Source organism: Myotis yumanensis, unplaced genomic scaffold (genome assembly GCF_028538775.1).
Source record: "Myotis yumanensis isolate MYYU_CA2020_CCGP unplaced genomic scaffold, mMyoYum1.0.hap1 SCAF_6, whole genome shotgun sequence".
NCBI lineage: Eukaryota > Metazoa > Chordata > Mammalia > Chiroptera > Vespertilionidae > Myotis > Myotis yumanensis.
In genome coordinates, this window is record NW_027223757.1 from 25,915,597 (window position 1) to 25,932,494 (window position 16,898).

Here is a 16,898-nt window from a genome sequence, read left to right on the forward strand (position 1 = left end):
AAATTATAATTAGAACAATAGTGTAGAGGTGTATGTAGGGGGAAAAATAAGAGTGACTCTGTGCTAAACAGATCTAACAGGAGTAAAAAGAAAAATGCCCAGAAAAGAACTTCTACTTAAATCATTAGCCTTAAAATTCAGGCAGTAGATCAAGTTTACAAAGAATCCCAGATTTTATTTAAATTAAATAAAAGAGAGGAAAAAAAGACTACATGCAAAAGCCAGATTCACCCATCTATATGCAACAGATAACAGAATTAGTCTCAAGAAAATGACACACAACAGAATAAGCTTGATTTAAATTATACTATGCTGTCAGTTTTTAAAGGATTAAAGTCATAGAAAAACTCTAGACACAAGGCCTAATTTTAAAATCAATGGCACAGTAAATATGTGGCTACCACAGTTTCTTCCCTTTTGGCTACTATGAAATAAACCAAATGAAGTTCTTTTTGTTTATTTTTTAATTAGGTAAATCAAAGTACTTTGAAGCAAAATTACCCAACAAAAATACTAAGCTTTTAGCTCAAGGCAGAGGTTAACTGATACCTAATAACTGCCTAAAATGATCAGGAAAACTCTAGGATTCTCACCGGATAATGGTTCTAAAAAACTAAAACCAACCCTAAAATTTTAAATAGACTTATGGGTTGATAAAAGGTCAGTGTGTTCAGGCCCTGAAATGTGAATAGCATCAAATACACATTTCAAGTTGAAAAACAAAAAGAACTTGCCCAAGGTCACAGGAATAATTAGCAAAACTAGAAGCACACAGATTCTTGAATCTAAGGAGATAGTCCTCTTTTTGACAATAATAATATGCATATGATTCCTACTGCATAATTTACACAATAAAGTCAGATTATATGCAATTCTGGGTTAAACAGAAGCTGCCCAATAGATGAATACCCTTTTGAGAGCCAAATTCTGTTTTAACTTCTCTTTTAAAAAGTATAAAATTCCTTCCATCATAATATCTAAAAAAGAATTTAGATAGAAAAACCAAAGACAGTAATTTAGTTTTAATTAGACTCATTAATTTAACATTAGATTTCCTTTTATTCATTCAGAATTTTAAAGAAAGTACTCATTTTTTACCCCCTATATTCTATTTCTTTTAAAATAAAACTATCTGTAAATATGAGCATTTATAAAAGCATTCTTGTAAACATGACAACAATGTAGTATTATCTACATCAAACACAAAATTTCCAGATTTCTTTAGTATCTGAAGAAATTGGCTTTTTAAAAGGAAAATGTTTGCAGATTGCAAAGGTCTAATGATAAACCAGGTATTTCCCTTCAACAAATTAAGATGCATTAAATAGAAAAATGTTGATAATGAAGACAGGCTACTTTCCCCACTTCAGACAATATAAAATGTAATTAAAGGATGACAAAATACCAAGACACTGTGAAATGCTCTTCAAATCTCAGCAGGTCACAAGTGTAAAATAAAATAGTGGCATATATTCTTTATCTTTGTTTACAGTTGACTAAACAGACAAAATATTGATCCAGTTCAGGCTGTACATCTTATTCTAATGGCAAATGTACATGCCCTTGATGAAATGCTTATGCTTTTAAGCTAAGTTTTAACATCTAGATTGTGCTTTGAGAACCAAGTGTTATTTGTCAAGGCACACAATCAGGTCTCTTCAAGCTCTTGGATCTTACCTGCTGAGTCTTCCAAATCAATCAGCTTGGGCATTAAGCTTTCAGGGAGTTTTTCTGGTAAGTCATAGCCATTCTTCCTAGCAACTACCAGATGAAAAGCAGCACAAAACTCATCCAGTGTTAATGCTCCATCTTTATCAAAGTCTGAGAGTTCCCTAAAAGAAAAACATCAGAAATGGAATCCTATTCTACTTTGGATCCCTTTATGTCTCAGAAAAAAAAGAAAAAGAGAAATCCTTTTTCAGAAAAAGTGCAAGCAATCAGTAATTTAAAAAATCCCATAGATGGGAAGATGTGTAACAAAGTGAATATAGCAAACAGATATCTGTAGATTACAGGCAATGGTCATGTGGGTGGTTTAAGGCACAATTCTTTCAACTTTTCTAAGAGCTTGAAATTTTCATAATAAAATGCTGAAAAAAGAGCCCCCCAAAAATAAGGTCACCAAAGAAATGGCCTTTAACCATATGTATCTTTAGGTACAGGACTTAGTTGAAATCAGGCTTTTTTAATAAGTCACTAAAAATTTTTAAAACTTTGTTTTTATTGTTATTAAAAGTCTATATGTATGTATTTTAAAGAATCCAATACAATTACAAGGCTTGATACAAAAAGACAGCAGCTCCACCCTGCTATCCTTCCATTTCCTAGATGCAGGAACAACCATTTTTTTTTAATTTATCACCTTAAACTATAAATAGCATGTATATATTGCTAGTTCTTAACATTTTGGTTTTAGGCATTATCTACCTATCTCCTACTATAGCACTCTATGCTACTAAAAACCCTATTAATAAAATTTAGAATATAGAGAAATATGTAGATATAAAGTGGAAACAATACTTATGCTTATCTGACAATTGTTTTTTAAAAGTAATTTGTGATTGTAATTTAATGACTGATTCCAACCACACAGCAACCATCCTGAGTCTTCAGTTGGTATTTAAATGAGTGTTAAGCACTGTTCTTTTTTTTAAAAATTTTGTTTTATTGCTTAAAGTATTACAAAGAATATTACATATGTCTCCTCCGCGCCCCCCCCCCCCCCCCGACATTCCCCCAGCCTCCCCTACCCCCCAGTGTCTTGTGTCCACTGGTTATGCTTATATGCATGTAAGCACTGTTCTTAAGCTCATGGCTGGTATAGGACTTACTAAATTTGTTTAAAACCAAATGGAATAAATACAACCATGTATGAGCAAACTAGCTTTTATTCCATGCATTATACTAGCAATAAGAAACAGCTACTATAGCTTAAAGACTTTTAGCACTTTTTAAAAGAACTACTCTACTGGTATCACTTTATTTCTTCTCTAGAGAGTGAGAGAGAAGCTGACTATTTCAAGACAATACTGAGTTATAAGAACATTCTTTAAAAGGTTATTCTAATAGTTTATTTTTAAGGTTAAAAAAATCTACCTGCTGGAAACTCCTTTGAAATAACCCACATTACCCAACTAATATACCCCACACTTACCAAATATGAGAAAGTTCAAGAATAGGAAGCTTTGATTTTGTAAAAAACTCTTTAGCTGCAGATCCTGAAATATTAAAAACAGTGTTGTTTAGCATTATTCTGAACCTACAGACCCAAGAATCAAATGTGGTCTTAAGACCTTTTTCATTGCAAAAAAAGGTAACCTTAACATGTGTATATGTCATGTTCTTGGTCTCTAGTAATTATAAACTCTTTTTAGACAATTTGAGAATTAATTATCTTTTATAATCTCTGACCAATAAAACCATGTCTTTGAGATTATGAAACTGAGACTTTGAACTGCCCCATCTAGAAAAATCTGTTTTTTAACAACTCACCTGGAATAAATCCGTTTAGATCAGGCTGAATGGTTTTAAACTGATTTACATAATACTGTCTTTGTTCATCTGTTATTTTCCAAGGATCATCATAGCTACTGGATTGCCTACGAATTTCATTGGCAGTTGTAGCTGAAGCTACAGTTCGTACTGTTGTCTGGTCCTGTAATGAAACATTTTTTCCTCAGTACAGTATCTATCTATATGATTACATGGACCAAGATTGCTAGGTTATTTATCTTTGAAAGTAAAACTTACTTTTTGTGGATGTTTAAAATATAAGAAGTCTTCACAAACTCATCAGCAAACCACATACTTATAATCAGGTTACTGAATGTTTTTGGACAATGATTATATAAATGTATAGAATGACAGCAATGTGTAAGCAACAGAAAGTTATGAAAATGTGCCAAGAAAGCCAAGCAAATATATTCCTAGATGCCGAAACCTTTCAAAAGTTCACTAAGAAATTAGAAAGAAAAATCAGTCAAAACTTTTAGTGAAACATTTCAATGATAACAGACTTAAAGAAAAGGCATAGAGTGGAGTTCTGGCTTTTGTTTGTTTGTTTTGTGGTTTTTAAATAAAAGTGAATTTACATTCATAAAATTTGCAACAGCAAAATATAAAATAATGAGTGCAGCAGTATTTTGAATGAAGCAAATAAAAATGCAATACCAATAAAATGTCACACCTGGACAGAAGCAGGATGCATGGTTAAAAGAGTACTGGTTGGTGGAGTATCTGCAAAACTGACCCAGTTTTCTTGAGGTGGAGGTGGAGAATGCCCTGACCACATTGCATCACCAGCAGCAGAACCTACAAGCAGAATGGGCAAACATGCTGACTCACTTTTAAAGAATATAAAGTTATCTGGTTTTTTATTGTAACAATTCACAATACACATATTATATAAGTTTTCTTTCGAGTTCTAACTTTGTAGAAATGTTAATTTCCAAAATGAAAAATTTTGTCAATTGAAAATTATCTCATTTAAATCTTTTAAATTGTTACTGAAACTAATCTAATATATATATAATATTCTAGGAAATAATCACTCATTCATTTTACCTTCAGAGAATCTGGTATCTATAAACTTTTATCTAAGTATCATAGATATAAATAAATGCAATTACCAATGTTCAAAGTGATACATCTACTTATAAATTTTCACAGTTGGCATTTGCTTCCATTTAAGGCACTTAACTTATAATTAAAATTTTTTTGGAGGCAACTCTTAAAGGAATGTTATCAAGTTTCCTTCAATTTACACCTTTAATAAATGACTGTTACATTTAGAACTTCTAAATACCTGATTGTGCATCACCAAAGGGAGACCAAAATGGCCCAGGTCCTGCAAGAGGCCTCTCACCATTTCCTCCACTGGGGTGACGGTTGTGTTTCCTCCATGTGTGTGGAGACGCTGGTGGGGACTGCTGTGGTGAAACTACTGGAGATGCAGGCTCCTAGAAAGAGTATCATTATTTTTAAATTTTAATTTTAAGATAGCATTTTCACTGTTAAGGCATTCAGTAAAAGTTTTAGTGTAAACATTTACACAGGATGTTAACTGATAATACTGACATGCACGTGACTACCTGTTGATCTGTAGATGTACGAGACTGGACAGTACCATGGCTTACGGACCCCTTTTTCACTTGCCCCCTTCCAGGTGGTGGAGGAATAACACCAGAATAAGACCCTTGATTTTCAGAATCTGAAGAATATGAGGCTGCATGGCGAGACTCTTGTTCATTCTTTGAAGCAACAAATCTTGGCAGAGGAAGGTCCTTTACTATTAATGGCAAAAATAATCATTACTTTAAAATAAAAAAAGATGCACACATTAAAACCTGAAGAGGTGAATTAGATATTAGAAAGAATTTTTGCAAAACTGATACATAAACAACAGAAACAAAATGTCTATCACTACGAAATTTAATTCATCCTCTTCCTTAAATTGTTTAGGGAGACCCTAACCTAGAAAGAAATAGTAATACCAAATTGTCCTTCCAAGGGGTTATAAAAATAGCTGTATTAAATGTCCATTGCATGTCTGGTCCTATGTTTGCACTCATAACCATATCAACCCTGCAAAGTCCCTATTTTACAGGTAAGCAAACTGAAGCTCATTGATAGTAAGTGACAAAATCTAAACCCAGGTCGGTCTGACCCCAAAGCCTATGCTGTTTCTACTCACACTAATTCTCTAAAGTAAGATGTTCGAGTTCTAAGTAAAACACAGAATATGTCACCAAGTTTGAGACTAGATTAATCCAAACATTTTCATGGCAGAAATTCCTGAAAATATCTTACTGTTCACCTACCAAAGACACAGTACAAGCAGCTCAATCTACCAACTTTAGTCTGGCTTACTTCACTCCTACAGGCAGATACCCTACATTCTGTTTTAAATAAAGAAGAAAAATAAAAAACTAAGAATTCCGTAGGTCAGTCTAGACCAGAAGAACATAGCAGAATCATTTTCAGAAGAAAATGTACTTCCTTCCACTATAATTCCCTGAATCTCCCCTAGAATTTCCACACTAAGGAGGAAATGAAGTTTATTCAGTGTTTATGCAAAGTACTCAAAATTACCTGAAAAGAATGTAACTCTCAACATGAGGAGAAGGATGTGCGTCACACTAGGGGTCCACAATGAAAACCTCCAACTAAGCTGGCATTAAACACTGAGCACTTAAAACTAAGCTGGTACTAATACTACTGTATAAAAATCCTAACATTACAGAAAATGCAGTTCTCTCTTTCCTCTTTTCCCTATGAAAATCACAAAACTCTCTGCATTTAAGTGCCTACCTTATAAAATTTCCATCTACTTCATTATCAGCACACCTCCAAATAAGAGAAAAACAAATTTTCCTAGGTGATACGAATAAGGCAGTCAGATGCCTATAATTAGGTTTTAATCTGCCAATATTTTAATAGTATCTCTATCAACCATAAAGTTTTGGTTAACTAATGCTTTCTAATTTTATATGGAGCGTTCAGTTTTCACAAACAAGAAAAGAAAGTATAATGTTGCTTTATACTTAGAAAAATATATAAAGAAAGCATATATCAGGGTCACTGCAATACATCCTTTACTTTGATAAAATTACTTACCTAAATTCTAAACAAGTCTTAGTAAATTTATGCTATAACAATCACCATTTTAACAGATTTATATAATCAAATATGCAGGAAGTACATATAGATATAAATGTGTTCTAATATTCACAAATTTTAAATAGCAAGGTGGGGAGAATAAAGTCATGACATTTTTCTCAAGGTCACAAATGCCACTGTAATATCAGAAAGACTCAACTTCATTTGTGACTTGAAGTCTATTTTCATTTCAATTACTAATGTGTCGCATATTTACCTGTATTAATACTTTCCACTCTTAAAGGGAAACCAGACTGGGCAACAGCTACAAGTTTCAAAGCAATATAGAACTGACTTCTTCCAAAATAACCAAGTCTTGTTGCACCACAAAGCTCCATAATCTATAAAAGAACACAATGTAACATAAGATTTATGACAATAATTCTTTGAATAAGCAACTAACTTCTGTTGATAACTTCTCCAAAATACACAGTTGACATATTACTCTCACCTGACGACCAACTTTCTCAAGTTTCAGGTTCATATGTTTGAAAACAAAAAGGCACTGACCTTAAATAAGAAGGTTATCGTTTGCCTACTTATTAAAACCCATGTGCTAAACGATTTTATTTTATTAGAATAACTATTTTTTTCTTAAGAGTCATATATATATGTTTTAGAAACACTCTTCTATATTAACATTGTGCATACAACAGGATCATGCAACTAACAGATTAGTATGCAGCCATTTTAAATAATAGTCATAAAATGACATATTCAGTGGGAAAAAAGCAGGGCACATTTAAACCACATAAACACAAATTTGAAAACAACCAAATATATGAAAATTCTATGAGTAATTTTGTTAAGTGAGATTAAGAGTAGGACTTTTGCCTCTTATTTTCCAGATTGCATTTAATGTGGTTATACTCTTTCCTTCACAACAACAATTTGTTTGCTTGTTTTGTTTTTTTAAAGCAGTTAGGCTTTCAAGGATCTACACTGACATTCTAGTCATTCAATAAGCATTTCTAGATTGGCTATAGCAATTACATATCAGACTACAAAAGCGAATTTTTTGTTACAAGATTAAATTATAACTCCAAAAGCTGGAGTAGATGTCTATTATACAGACATTATAATCTTAAAGTAAAATAAGCACTAAGTATCCTTATCTCAATTTCTCAAAATATATAAATTCCTGTAGAAAGGAAGCATATTTAGTATGTTTTCTTTTCCCTAAAACATTCAAAGGAAGATTAAGGTACCTTGGAAATGACAATAAATCAGAAGCAAAGTTCGTATTTACTAGAATTCAGAAAAGCACCTATCAGTGGTTCAGTAATGTATAACAATGATCATTTGTTTACATGCACAAGAAAATACAGTAATTTTGGCTGTGATTGATCAGCACTGGAAGAAGTTCCTTTTTCTTCCACTAAGCGGTATCATTCATGTGTAAATTTAAGAGTAAGGAAGATAAAGAAGCAGGTTTACATTAAGGGAACTAGGAGGAAAAGGAGGGCTGGAGAGTTAAGGAAGGAAGGCACACAGGCTTGCAGGCTGCACAGGATTTCATTAGGATTATTGCCCTTATCTACCACCCTTTTCTGCCCACTTTACACCCCTTAAGGGAAACATGTAGTTTATTTATCCTTGTTACATCTGTTTCAGGTACCTGTGGGAGACTCAGGGGCCGTGAAAGGAAAATCAGGAGAGCACCACAACCTAAAGGGCAGGTGTGAAAAGAAACCTAAGAAAGAGGCAGGGGAAAAGTACAAAAAAGAGAAGCAAACTAAAATTACCACAAAAACAAAAACCGATAGAATGAATTGTGGAAAAACCACATAGTAAGAAAACTACACAGCCTTTAAAATTCACTGCTTACAATATTGTTATTAAAACAAAAAACAGGATACAAAGCAGTGTACAAATATAATCCCAACTTTATTAGATATCTATAATAAAAGCATAATATGCTCATTAGACTGGACATCCTTCCGGATGTCCTTCTGGATGACCTTCTGGACAAAGCCGGCTGTGAGGGAAGCCCGGGTCCCGGGTGCCAGAAGGAAGCTGGTGCCAGCAGCTGGGGGAAGGAAGGACTACTCTTGCACGAATTTCGTGCATTGGGCCTCTAGTGTACATATAAATGGCAGTGAATATGCCAGTGTTTTTTTTTGGGTGCTGAAATTAAGGAACACTTCTATGTTTTCATTACATGAGTCAGTATTCACTACCTACATTATATATATATATATATATATATATATATATATATATATATATATATAATATATATACATATATAATATATATACATATATAATATATATATATATATATAATTTACTCAGAAAATTAATAAATAATTTTTAAAAAGGGAGAAACAGCAGGGCCAAATAAAAAAGGGAGCAAAATGTACTCTGAATTTTGAAATTAGGAGGTGTCTGCCGCTTGAGTAGAGATGTAGCAGGGTAAAATCTAGTTTGCAATGGGTTAAGGAATGAACTGGAAGAACTGAAGTGGAAAGACAGGTACTAAACAGGTTAAGATGCTTGGCTCTGAAACAAAGTTTATAAGGGTAATTTTGCTTCTCCCCAAATCTCAGAGCTTGTCAGTGGAAGAACTGGCACTAGAAACCAGGTTTTTTTATTCCAAACCTAAAGGATACTATCTTTTTACTGTATTAGACATAACACAATTTTAAGTTTGCATGCCAAAAATTCCACCCCAGGAAGCATGAAAAGAAGTTTGAAAAGGGGGAGAGAAATGGCTCAAAGGCAACATTTGCAGTTATTTCTCTACAACTGATCTTGGTTGTGCCACCTAAAAAACTCACTTTATCACTAATTATCTCTTCAAGCTATACCAATTTTAGGGGCCATAAGCTCTTGAAAGCAGAAGAAAGGAGGGAAGGGGCTGTGACATACAATTTGCAAAAATGATTCCCAATGAAACAGTATCGAGAAGTCTGATTTATCATCATAATTTGTGAATTAGACAAAATGTGTCATTAAAGAAATATTTGGTACCAATTCCTAAAGGCAAAACTGCTAGACCAAAGTATTCTTATATTTGAAATGTAACAGCTATCGAATTGCCTTTCAAAAAAGTTACTAAAATTTATTCTCCCACTGTCAATATGAGAGTGCTTGTTTCTCATCTTTTCTCCAGTACCTTGAAAAACCACTCACACACTTAATAAGTATTATTAGAGGTCCGGTGCACAGATTCGTATACCGGTGGGGTCCCTCGGCCTGGCCTGCGCCCTCTTGCAATCCAGGACCCCTTGGGGGATGTTGGAGAGCCGGTTTCGGCCCGATTCCCACAGGCCAGGCCGAGGGACACCACCGGTGCACCAGGCCTCTAGTATGCATATAACATCTTTGGTTAATATCTTCCCACCCTCCCCCCCTTCCCTCTTCGATTCATCAGTCTGTTCCATGTTTCCATGCCTGTGTGTTGAGTGTCTGCCCTTTGGTGGTCATTGCGCATCATAGCTACTGGCCAGTCGGCTGGTTGCTTAGGCTTTTATATATATACACTAGAGGCCCGGTGCATGAAAATTCATGCACTGGAGGGGGATCCCTCAGCCCGGACTGCCCCCTCTCACAGTCCAGGAGCCCTCAGGGGCAGTAGGTGACCCGGCGATCAGGGGAAGGTGACGCCCCATCACACCTCTGCTGCTGCCACTGCCAGCAGCACAAGCCTCGGCCGGCCCTGATTACCTGAGCCTCAGGCAGCCCTGGGAGGCTGGGCAGCCGCCATCCGAGGCTTGCCTGCACCTCAGGCTGGCCCTGGGCGGCTTGGGGGCTGAGGGGACTGGGGGACTCCGGCCTTGCCGCATGCCTGCCGCCCCAGTGGGGCTTAGAGGACTGGGCACCGCCATCTTTGAGGACATGACAGTCAATTAGCATATTCCCTCCTCATTGGGTGTGGGTGCCACCATCTTTGAGGGTGGGACAGTCAATTAGCATATTCCCTCCTTATTGGCTGTGGGTGATGCCATCTTTGTGATGGCGTGAGGGTCAATTAGCATATTCCTCTTTATTAGATAGGATTTCTGGCTCCCTATGTTACACAGTTTTGTATAGCGAACCCTAGACCTCTTTTTTAATTACTTTAGATTTATAATATCTAAATTCCAATAAGATTAGTGCAGCCCTCAATTTTTTTTCCTTATTAAAAAATTTCTGGGCTATTCTCATATTATTCTTCTAAATAAATCTTTAGAACCATTTCTGGGCTATTCTCATATTATTCTTCCAAATAAATCTTTAGAACCCTTTATCAAAATAAATTGAGATTTTAATTGGGATGGCATTTATTAATAGTCATACTCCTAACTTTAACAGGACAACATCTAGTGTTTTATCATTAAGGATGGATACTGGCTAACACCCTGCAATATCTTTGTTATATTAAGAAACTATTCAGCTAGTTCCACTCCTCTAGGAGTTTTGTCTTTGAGTTTCATAGTTTCAAAAATCACAAGTAGGTGTTATTTTATTTTGTGCATGTCCAGGCAAAAAACTAAAAGATCCTAATTTTTCTCTTTGGTCTATTAAGATTAATAATTCTAGTAATAGAGTTCTTAAACATCAAACCATCCTTTGATCCCTGGAATGAATTCTATTTAGTAATGGTGTATTGCTTTAAAAACATAATACTTATAAAATTTTAACCACAGTTTTAAAATGATTAAGCTTTAAAAAAAAAACCTATATGTGAAAGGTTTGGCTTTACTTTTTTCCTCTCTGGTCTACAATTCTTTCAATAGATTAGGAATTATGTAATCCTTAAAAATTTAGAAGAATTCACTTATGACACAAGGTGGACTTGTATACCTTTGACATGTGTCTCCATATTATTCCTTATTATTTGGTATAAACTAGGTTTTCTATCTATAAAATATATAATTTCCTAGAAAATCATTTATTGCTTCCAAAATTTGAAATTAATTTAGCATATTATTCAAAGTAGTCTCATTAATTTAATGAACTCTCTATGGTAATTTTCCCTTAATGTAAATTTGGCATATTTTTGCACATGCAACTCTTTCTCTAGCCCAGTGAAACCACTTAAATTGTTAGGATACAGATTCCCAGACCCCACCCATTAGATTCTAATTCAACTAGGAAACCCAGCTGGTGATGGCTGGTAGTATACTGCTGATAGTTATTGTGAATTATTAAGCTTTATTTTCTTAACATTATAAAATGAAAGGTGCTTAAGGATATAGAATGAAAAGTTCCTACAATTCCCATAAAACAACAACAATTTCTTTCGTAAGTTCTTTCAGCTAGTTCCACTTTTCAACTTTTTCTACATGTATACAAATACATGAGCACACATATGTAATACACATAATTTTACAAATATAGGGTCATTCTGTTATGGGTGGAATGCCTTCTGTGTCCCCACCTGTTACCTGTGGAAGTGGAGCTCTTGCAATGCTACAAAGGAAAGGAATTTCCTAAGACTCACATAGGAGGATGAGTAATCTTTATTTCTGTGGAATTAAAACCCTGGATTTCCAAGGTCCCATTTCCCTCTGTCCTGCCATGGAAAAAGTCCGATCTTGTCTCCATCAGGGACAAGATTAAGGTCACTGCCCAGAATCTCCACTCCATATTACAGCAAAGTCCAGTCTAGCATCTGGCTAGTTAAGCTTGTGTTCCCAGTAGTCCACTGCGTGTGGGGTCCACGTGGACATGGACCATGCGGCTGCTTAAGATCACATGGCGAGAGAATGCGGGTCATGAAGCAAGACAGTGCAAGAGGGGGAAAAAGGATAAGTGAGAGAGAACTCTTTGGGGATTATAACCAGGAGGATTGATTTCACTACTCTGTTCCATAGTATTTACCAAAAGCCACTAACATCTAGGAAAATAAACTTAATTATAGTTTACTTTAATGCCTATAGAGATCAATGTGACAAGCAAATCATCTATCTGTATCATTCATACAGCACTTGAGAGCAAGTTATAGAACTTCACTGTGCCTCAGTTTCCTCACAGGTTGTGGATGAAAGGGGCCACATGCTAATCTGACAAGCTCAGGGAAGGCCTGCATGGCGGTCTTGCAAACTCAGAGACCTAAAGTAACCACAAAGGATGGTCTGAAATTAAACTTCAACTAAAAGCAGTTGTGGTGGGTAGTTACATCCTAGGCTGGTATCTTCACTGACAAGGTCAACCTTTACCTTAACTGAGCCTGTCTTTTTACATCTATAATAACACACCCTTGAAATGTCTGGGTAACTTGTAACTTCCCTTTTTCTGGACCCCTTGGGGCAAAACTGAGTGCCAGGGCAGATACCACAAATTCCTTCATTATCATGTTAAGTGTTCCTGCACCCACCTAAGTAAGTGTCTATCATTTTACTTTATATCCAATCCCAAGGGTTTCCCCGCTTTGCTTTCTCCCACCTCTCTAGTCTATCACCAATGGATTTCATGTAACCCACCTACATCCCTTCCTTTGATTGCAATATATAAATATAGATGTAAACCTACCATCTCCGGAGCATTATATCAATTCTTTGAGGTTCTGCTTCCCAGCATATGTCAACAGTTTGGCTCAAACTCACAAAAATTCTTTACAGGTTTTAATGTTAACAAGGTAAACTGTGGAAATATACTACCTCATATAGTTGCTGTGAGGATGCAATGGGTATTTAATAAAGTATTTTAATAATAGAGTCTGGTCCACAAGTATCATTATTACTACTTTTTCTTCATTACTCTGATCATAATATACTGTCCAGTCTAGGACTTCAGAGACTAAGTTATTCTTGAAAACCACATTTTCTTGAGAGCTAAGAGCTAATGCCTTTAAGTACCAAAGTGGGTTTTATTATAATTTTTGATGAAAAGTCTTCTAAATTAGAGGATGCTCTCATGCATTCCTAAGTATTTTGAACTTCTGATTTAAAACAATACACTGAGCACAGGAATTTATCCTCTCCCTTCAGAAATCTTATTAAAATGATACAGGGTATAAATACACAAAAATAAGAGGGAAGGGGGAACAATGAGTTGACAAGAAATGTCAATAAAGTTTAGCAATGAGAAAGCAGACAGAGTGGCACCTAATGTAGTAAGATGGAAGAATGAGTGCAAAAAATACCCATGGAAAAGAATCAATCTTCCCTGTAAAATCCAGGGACTCACCCAGAAAAGCTAGGGTGACCCTGGAACAGAGATTAAAATCCCTATTTCTACAGTTGCTTACAATACTAGCAATCAGACTTTACCCTCCAAATGAAAACAAACAAAAAAAACCTAGAATTTATATTTCTAAAAAAATAAAATGTCAGGGAAATACTAAGATGGGGGTTGTTGCCCCAGAGAAAAGCCTATGTTTCTAGCGTTTAGTAATCCATCTTAAGAGTCAGCATCCAATCTACTCCTAAAGGCAGGCAGGCAACCTTTTGAGAAGCTATGCCCAAGCACAGAGCTCAGTTAGTTTTCTATTTGAAACAGGAATTTTTAGGGGTGAAATAGGCAGGTTTGGGGAATTTTTAGAATTGGGGGTCCATAGGAAAAAAAACACAGGGCTACAGAGTTGCAAAAGGGTACATTTCCATAAGACAAGGAAACAGGGAGCCAGCAGAAGTTACATTTCCATAAGACAAAGGAACTGGGAGTAGGAAAAATGTCTGTATTTACAAAATACAGGAGGAAGAAAGCCCAGAGGGAATAGGAGAACAGTGAGGGAGGAGGGCCTCACATGCCCCACATGAGGTTTGACCTTTGAGCTCAGGAGTTACTATAGTAACCAATCTAAGGGAATAGTGACCAGAGGGGATATCATGGCACCAAGAACTGCAGCCTTTATAAATGGGGGGGCGAAGAGGGGGGGGACTCGATGGGACTCTTTCCCCCTCCCCATGTGGGAGTCTGTACTTGTTCTTCAATAAATTTCCACCTTTGCTATACCATCTTCCATCCGTGGTTTAATTCTTCGACTCTGATCGACAAAGAATCCAGGGAAGAGGAAGCCATCCTGCCCAGGGAAACACCGAGTGTTCCAGTCCAAAAATCTGTATCATATTGACTCATTAAGTATGAACAGGTGACCAAAATTCAACCTGGGCATGTGCCCTTCACCGGAATCGAACTCAGCACCCTTCAGTCCGCAGGCTGACACTTTATCCACTGAGCCAAATTGGCTAGGCATTTGTTTTCTGGCAAAGTGGCTCAACGTATCGAGAAAACTGGAGTAACCAAGGAAATTAATTCAAAGAAAATGCATTATCTCATCCTTCACTGGTGTATCAGGCATAGTCCTTACATACATTTCCATAGTATAAATGAAATCTAAAATACCTCTTCCTTTTTTACTTCTAAAAGTCAGTATTGTTCCTGCTCCAGGAACTTTGCACTTGCTATATCCTCAGTATGTTTTCTCTGGAGATCTTGGCTTGGCTGACTTCTTCAGTCATTCAAATCTCGTGTCATGATCTCAGAGGCTGTCCTGGAGCACCCTACAGTTTACTTACTTATTGTAAACATTTACCAAAAGAATGAGACTCCAGAGAACAAGGAAGTTCTCTTATATTCTTATGTTCCCAGCACCAAAATAACTTCTAATGCACAATATCAATAGATTTGTTGGCTGGATGAATGAATATTTTTTTAGTAACTAGGCTGCAGTCTCTTTCCATGCCTATACACAGACTACTAGATTAACAATCCTTAAGTACAGCTCCAAATAATGTTTATTATATTTTAAAGAACAAACTTCTAAGTCTAGCATTCAAGACTCTCCATAACATAGCCCCAAACATCCTTCCCTGTTGTATATGACCAATCTAGATTGAGCTTTCTTATCTCTATACTTTTGCTATCCTCTCTCACCAGATTACTCTTTAACCCAGGGATGGGCAAACTTTTTGACTGAGGGCCACAATGGGTTCTTAAACTGGACCAGAGGGCCGGAACAAAAGCATGGATGGAGTGTTTGTGTGAACTAATATAAATTCAAAGTAAACATCATTACATAAAAGGGTACGGTCTTTTTTTTTTTTAGTTTTATTCATTTCAAACGGCTGGATCCGGCCCGTGGGCCGTAGTTTGCCCACGGCTGCTCTAACCTATTTCTGCCTATTTAAATTACACTCTTCATTCACAACCTACCATAAGAGCCTCCCCCTCCCTGTAACATTTTCTATACTTCTTACCCACAACCAAATGACTTTTTCTTTCTCTGTACTAGTACTCCAGGTTCTACCATTTGAGTTGTTATCTGTGTCTTTATGTTAACTACACCACACACTTCCTATACCCCCATCCCTCCAGCAAGCTTCTTAGGGGCAGAGACTGACTTAGTCATACTGGAATTCCCCTGCAAAACCTGGCTCTGTACTTTGCACAGGAAGGCACTTAGTACTGAAGAGAATCGCTCCCTGATGGTGCTCACACCCCCCTGATTTACCAAATTCATTCTGTTAGACAGTCTTCACTTGAATTGCACCTTTTTTATTTGGAAAGATCATTTTTAACATTTCTTTAAAACTTAAATATTTTCTAATACTAAACATTGTTTGCTTTGTCCAGATAGTTTCTATTATACATGATCCACAAATATCATGTTCACCACTGCAATAAATTATGACAAGGAGAAAAGATCAAGAAAAAAAAAATCAATGGCAGAGAAGATAGGGGCATACATCAAAGCCCACTCATTCCAACATGACTTAATTTTCTTTCAAACACTGCTGTCAACATAAGCCATGTGGACACATTAACCTCTAAAACTTTCCTTTGTTACAAAAATATTTAATTTAAATACTGAGCACAGTCCAACAAACAAGTAGGTAACTAATATCCATTACTGTATTAATGAAGCATGTTTGCGGATGACTAGCTATCATCACCAACTTCACTGCCAAATTTCTTTACTAAACTCAGGTTTAAAGTGAAATGCAATCTTACCAACCCTTTTGAGATCCTTAATTGTACTAGAGCAAATATCTCAACTCACTTTCACTATAATACGTTCTTATCCAAAATCTTTAATGTTTATTTCTTGGCTTACACAACTCAAAGGATCTTTTATTTCAAGCCTGCTGCTCAAGATCACATTGCTTCTTTGCTTTCTCCTGCTATGATTTTATCTTAATTCTTTGGGTTTTTTTCTTCTTTCCACTCATACCTTCATGTATAACCTCCTTTTCACATATCAAACCACTGTCCTATCTCAGTTAAGGATGAGTTCTCCATGTCTTTCCCCAACAGTGTCCTTAGGTAAAAATAAGAAACTGTATACATTATTGACAAATGACATACATT

General features: G+C 35.9%; 1 protein-coding gene across 10 annotated transcripts in view; it reads right to left on the minus strand.

Moving 5' to 3' along the window:
* Positions 1-16,898, minus strand: part of REPS1 (RALBP1 associated Eps domain containing 1) — a 75,627-nt gene that overhangs the window by 38,227 nt on the left and 20,502 nt on the right. For 8 of the 10 annotated variants that reach the window (XM_070417793.1, XM_070417785.1, XM_070417786.1 and 5 more), the window contains exons 2-8: positions 6,875-6,998; positions 5,091-5,287; positions 4,805-4,958; positions 4,187-4,311; positions 3,493-3,655; positions 3,155-3,218; positions 1,678-1,832 (exon numbers count right to left, since the gene is read on the minus strand). In XM_070417793.1, coding sequence (XP_070273894.1) covers positions 1,678-1,832; positions 3,155-3,218; positions 3,493-3,655; positions 4,187-4,311; positions 4,805-4,958; positions 5,091-5,287; positions 6,875-6,998 — 982 coding nt within the window. The remainder of the gene's footprint in view (positions 1-1,677; positions 1,833-3,154; positions 3,219-3,492; positions 3,656-4,186; positions 4,312-4,804; positions 4,959-5,090; positions 5,288-6,874; positions 6,999-16,898) is intronic. The other 2 variants (XM_070417788.1, XM_070417789.1) reach the window with 2 other exon arrangements.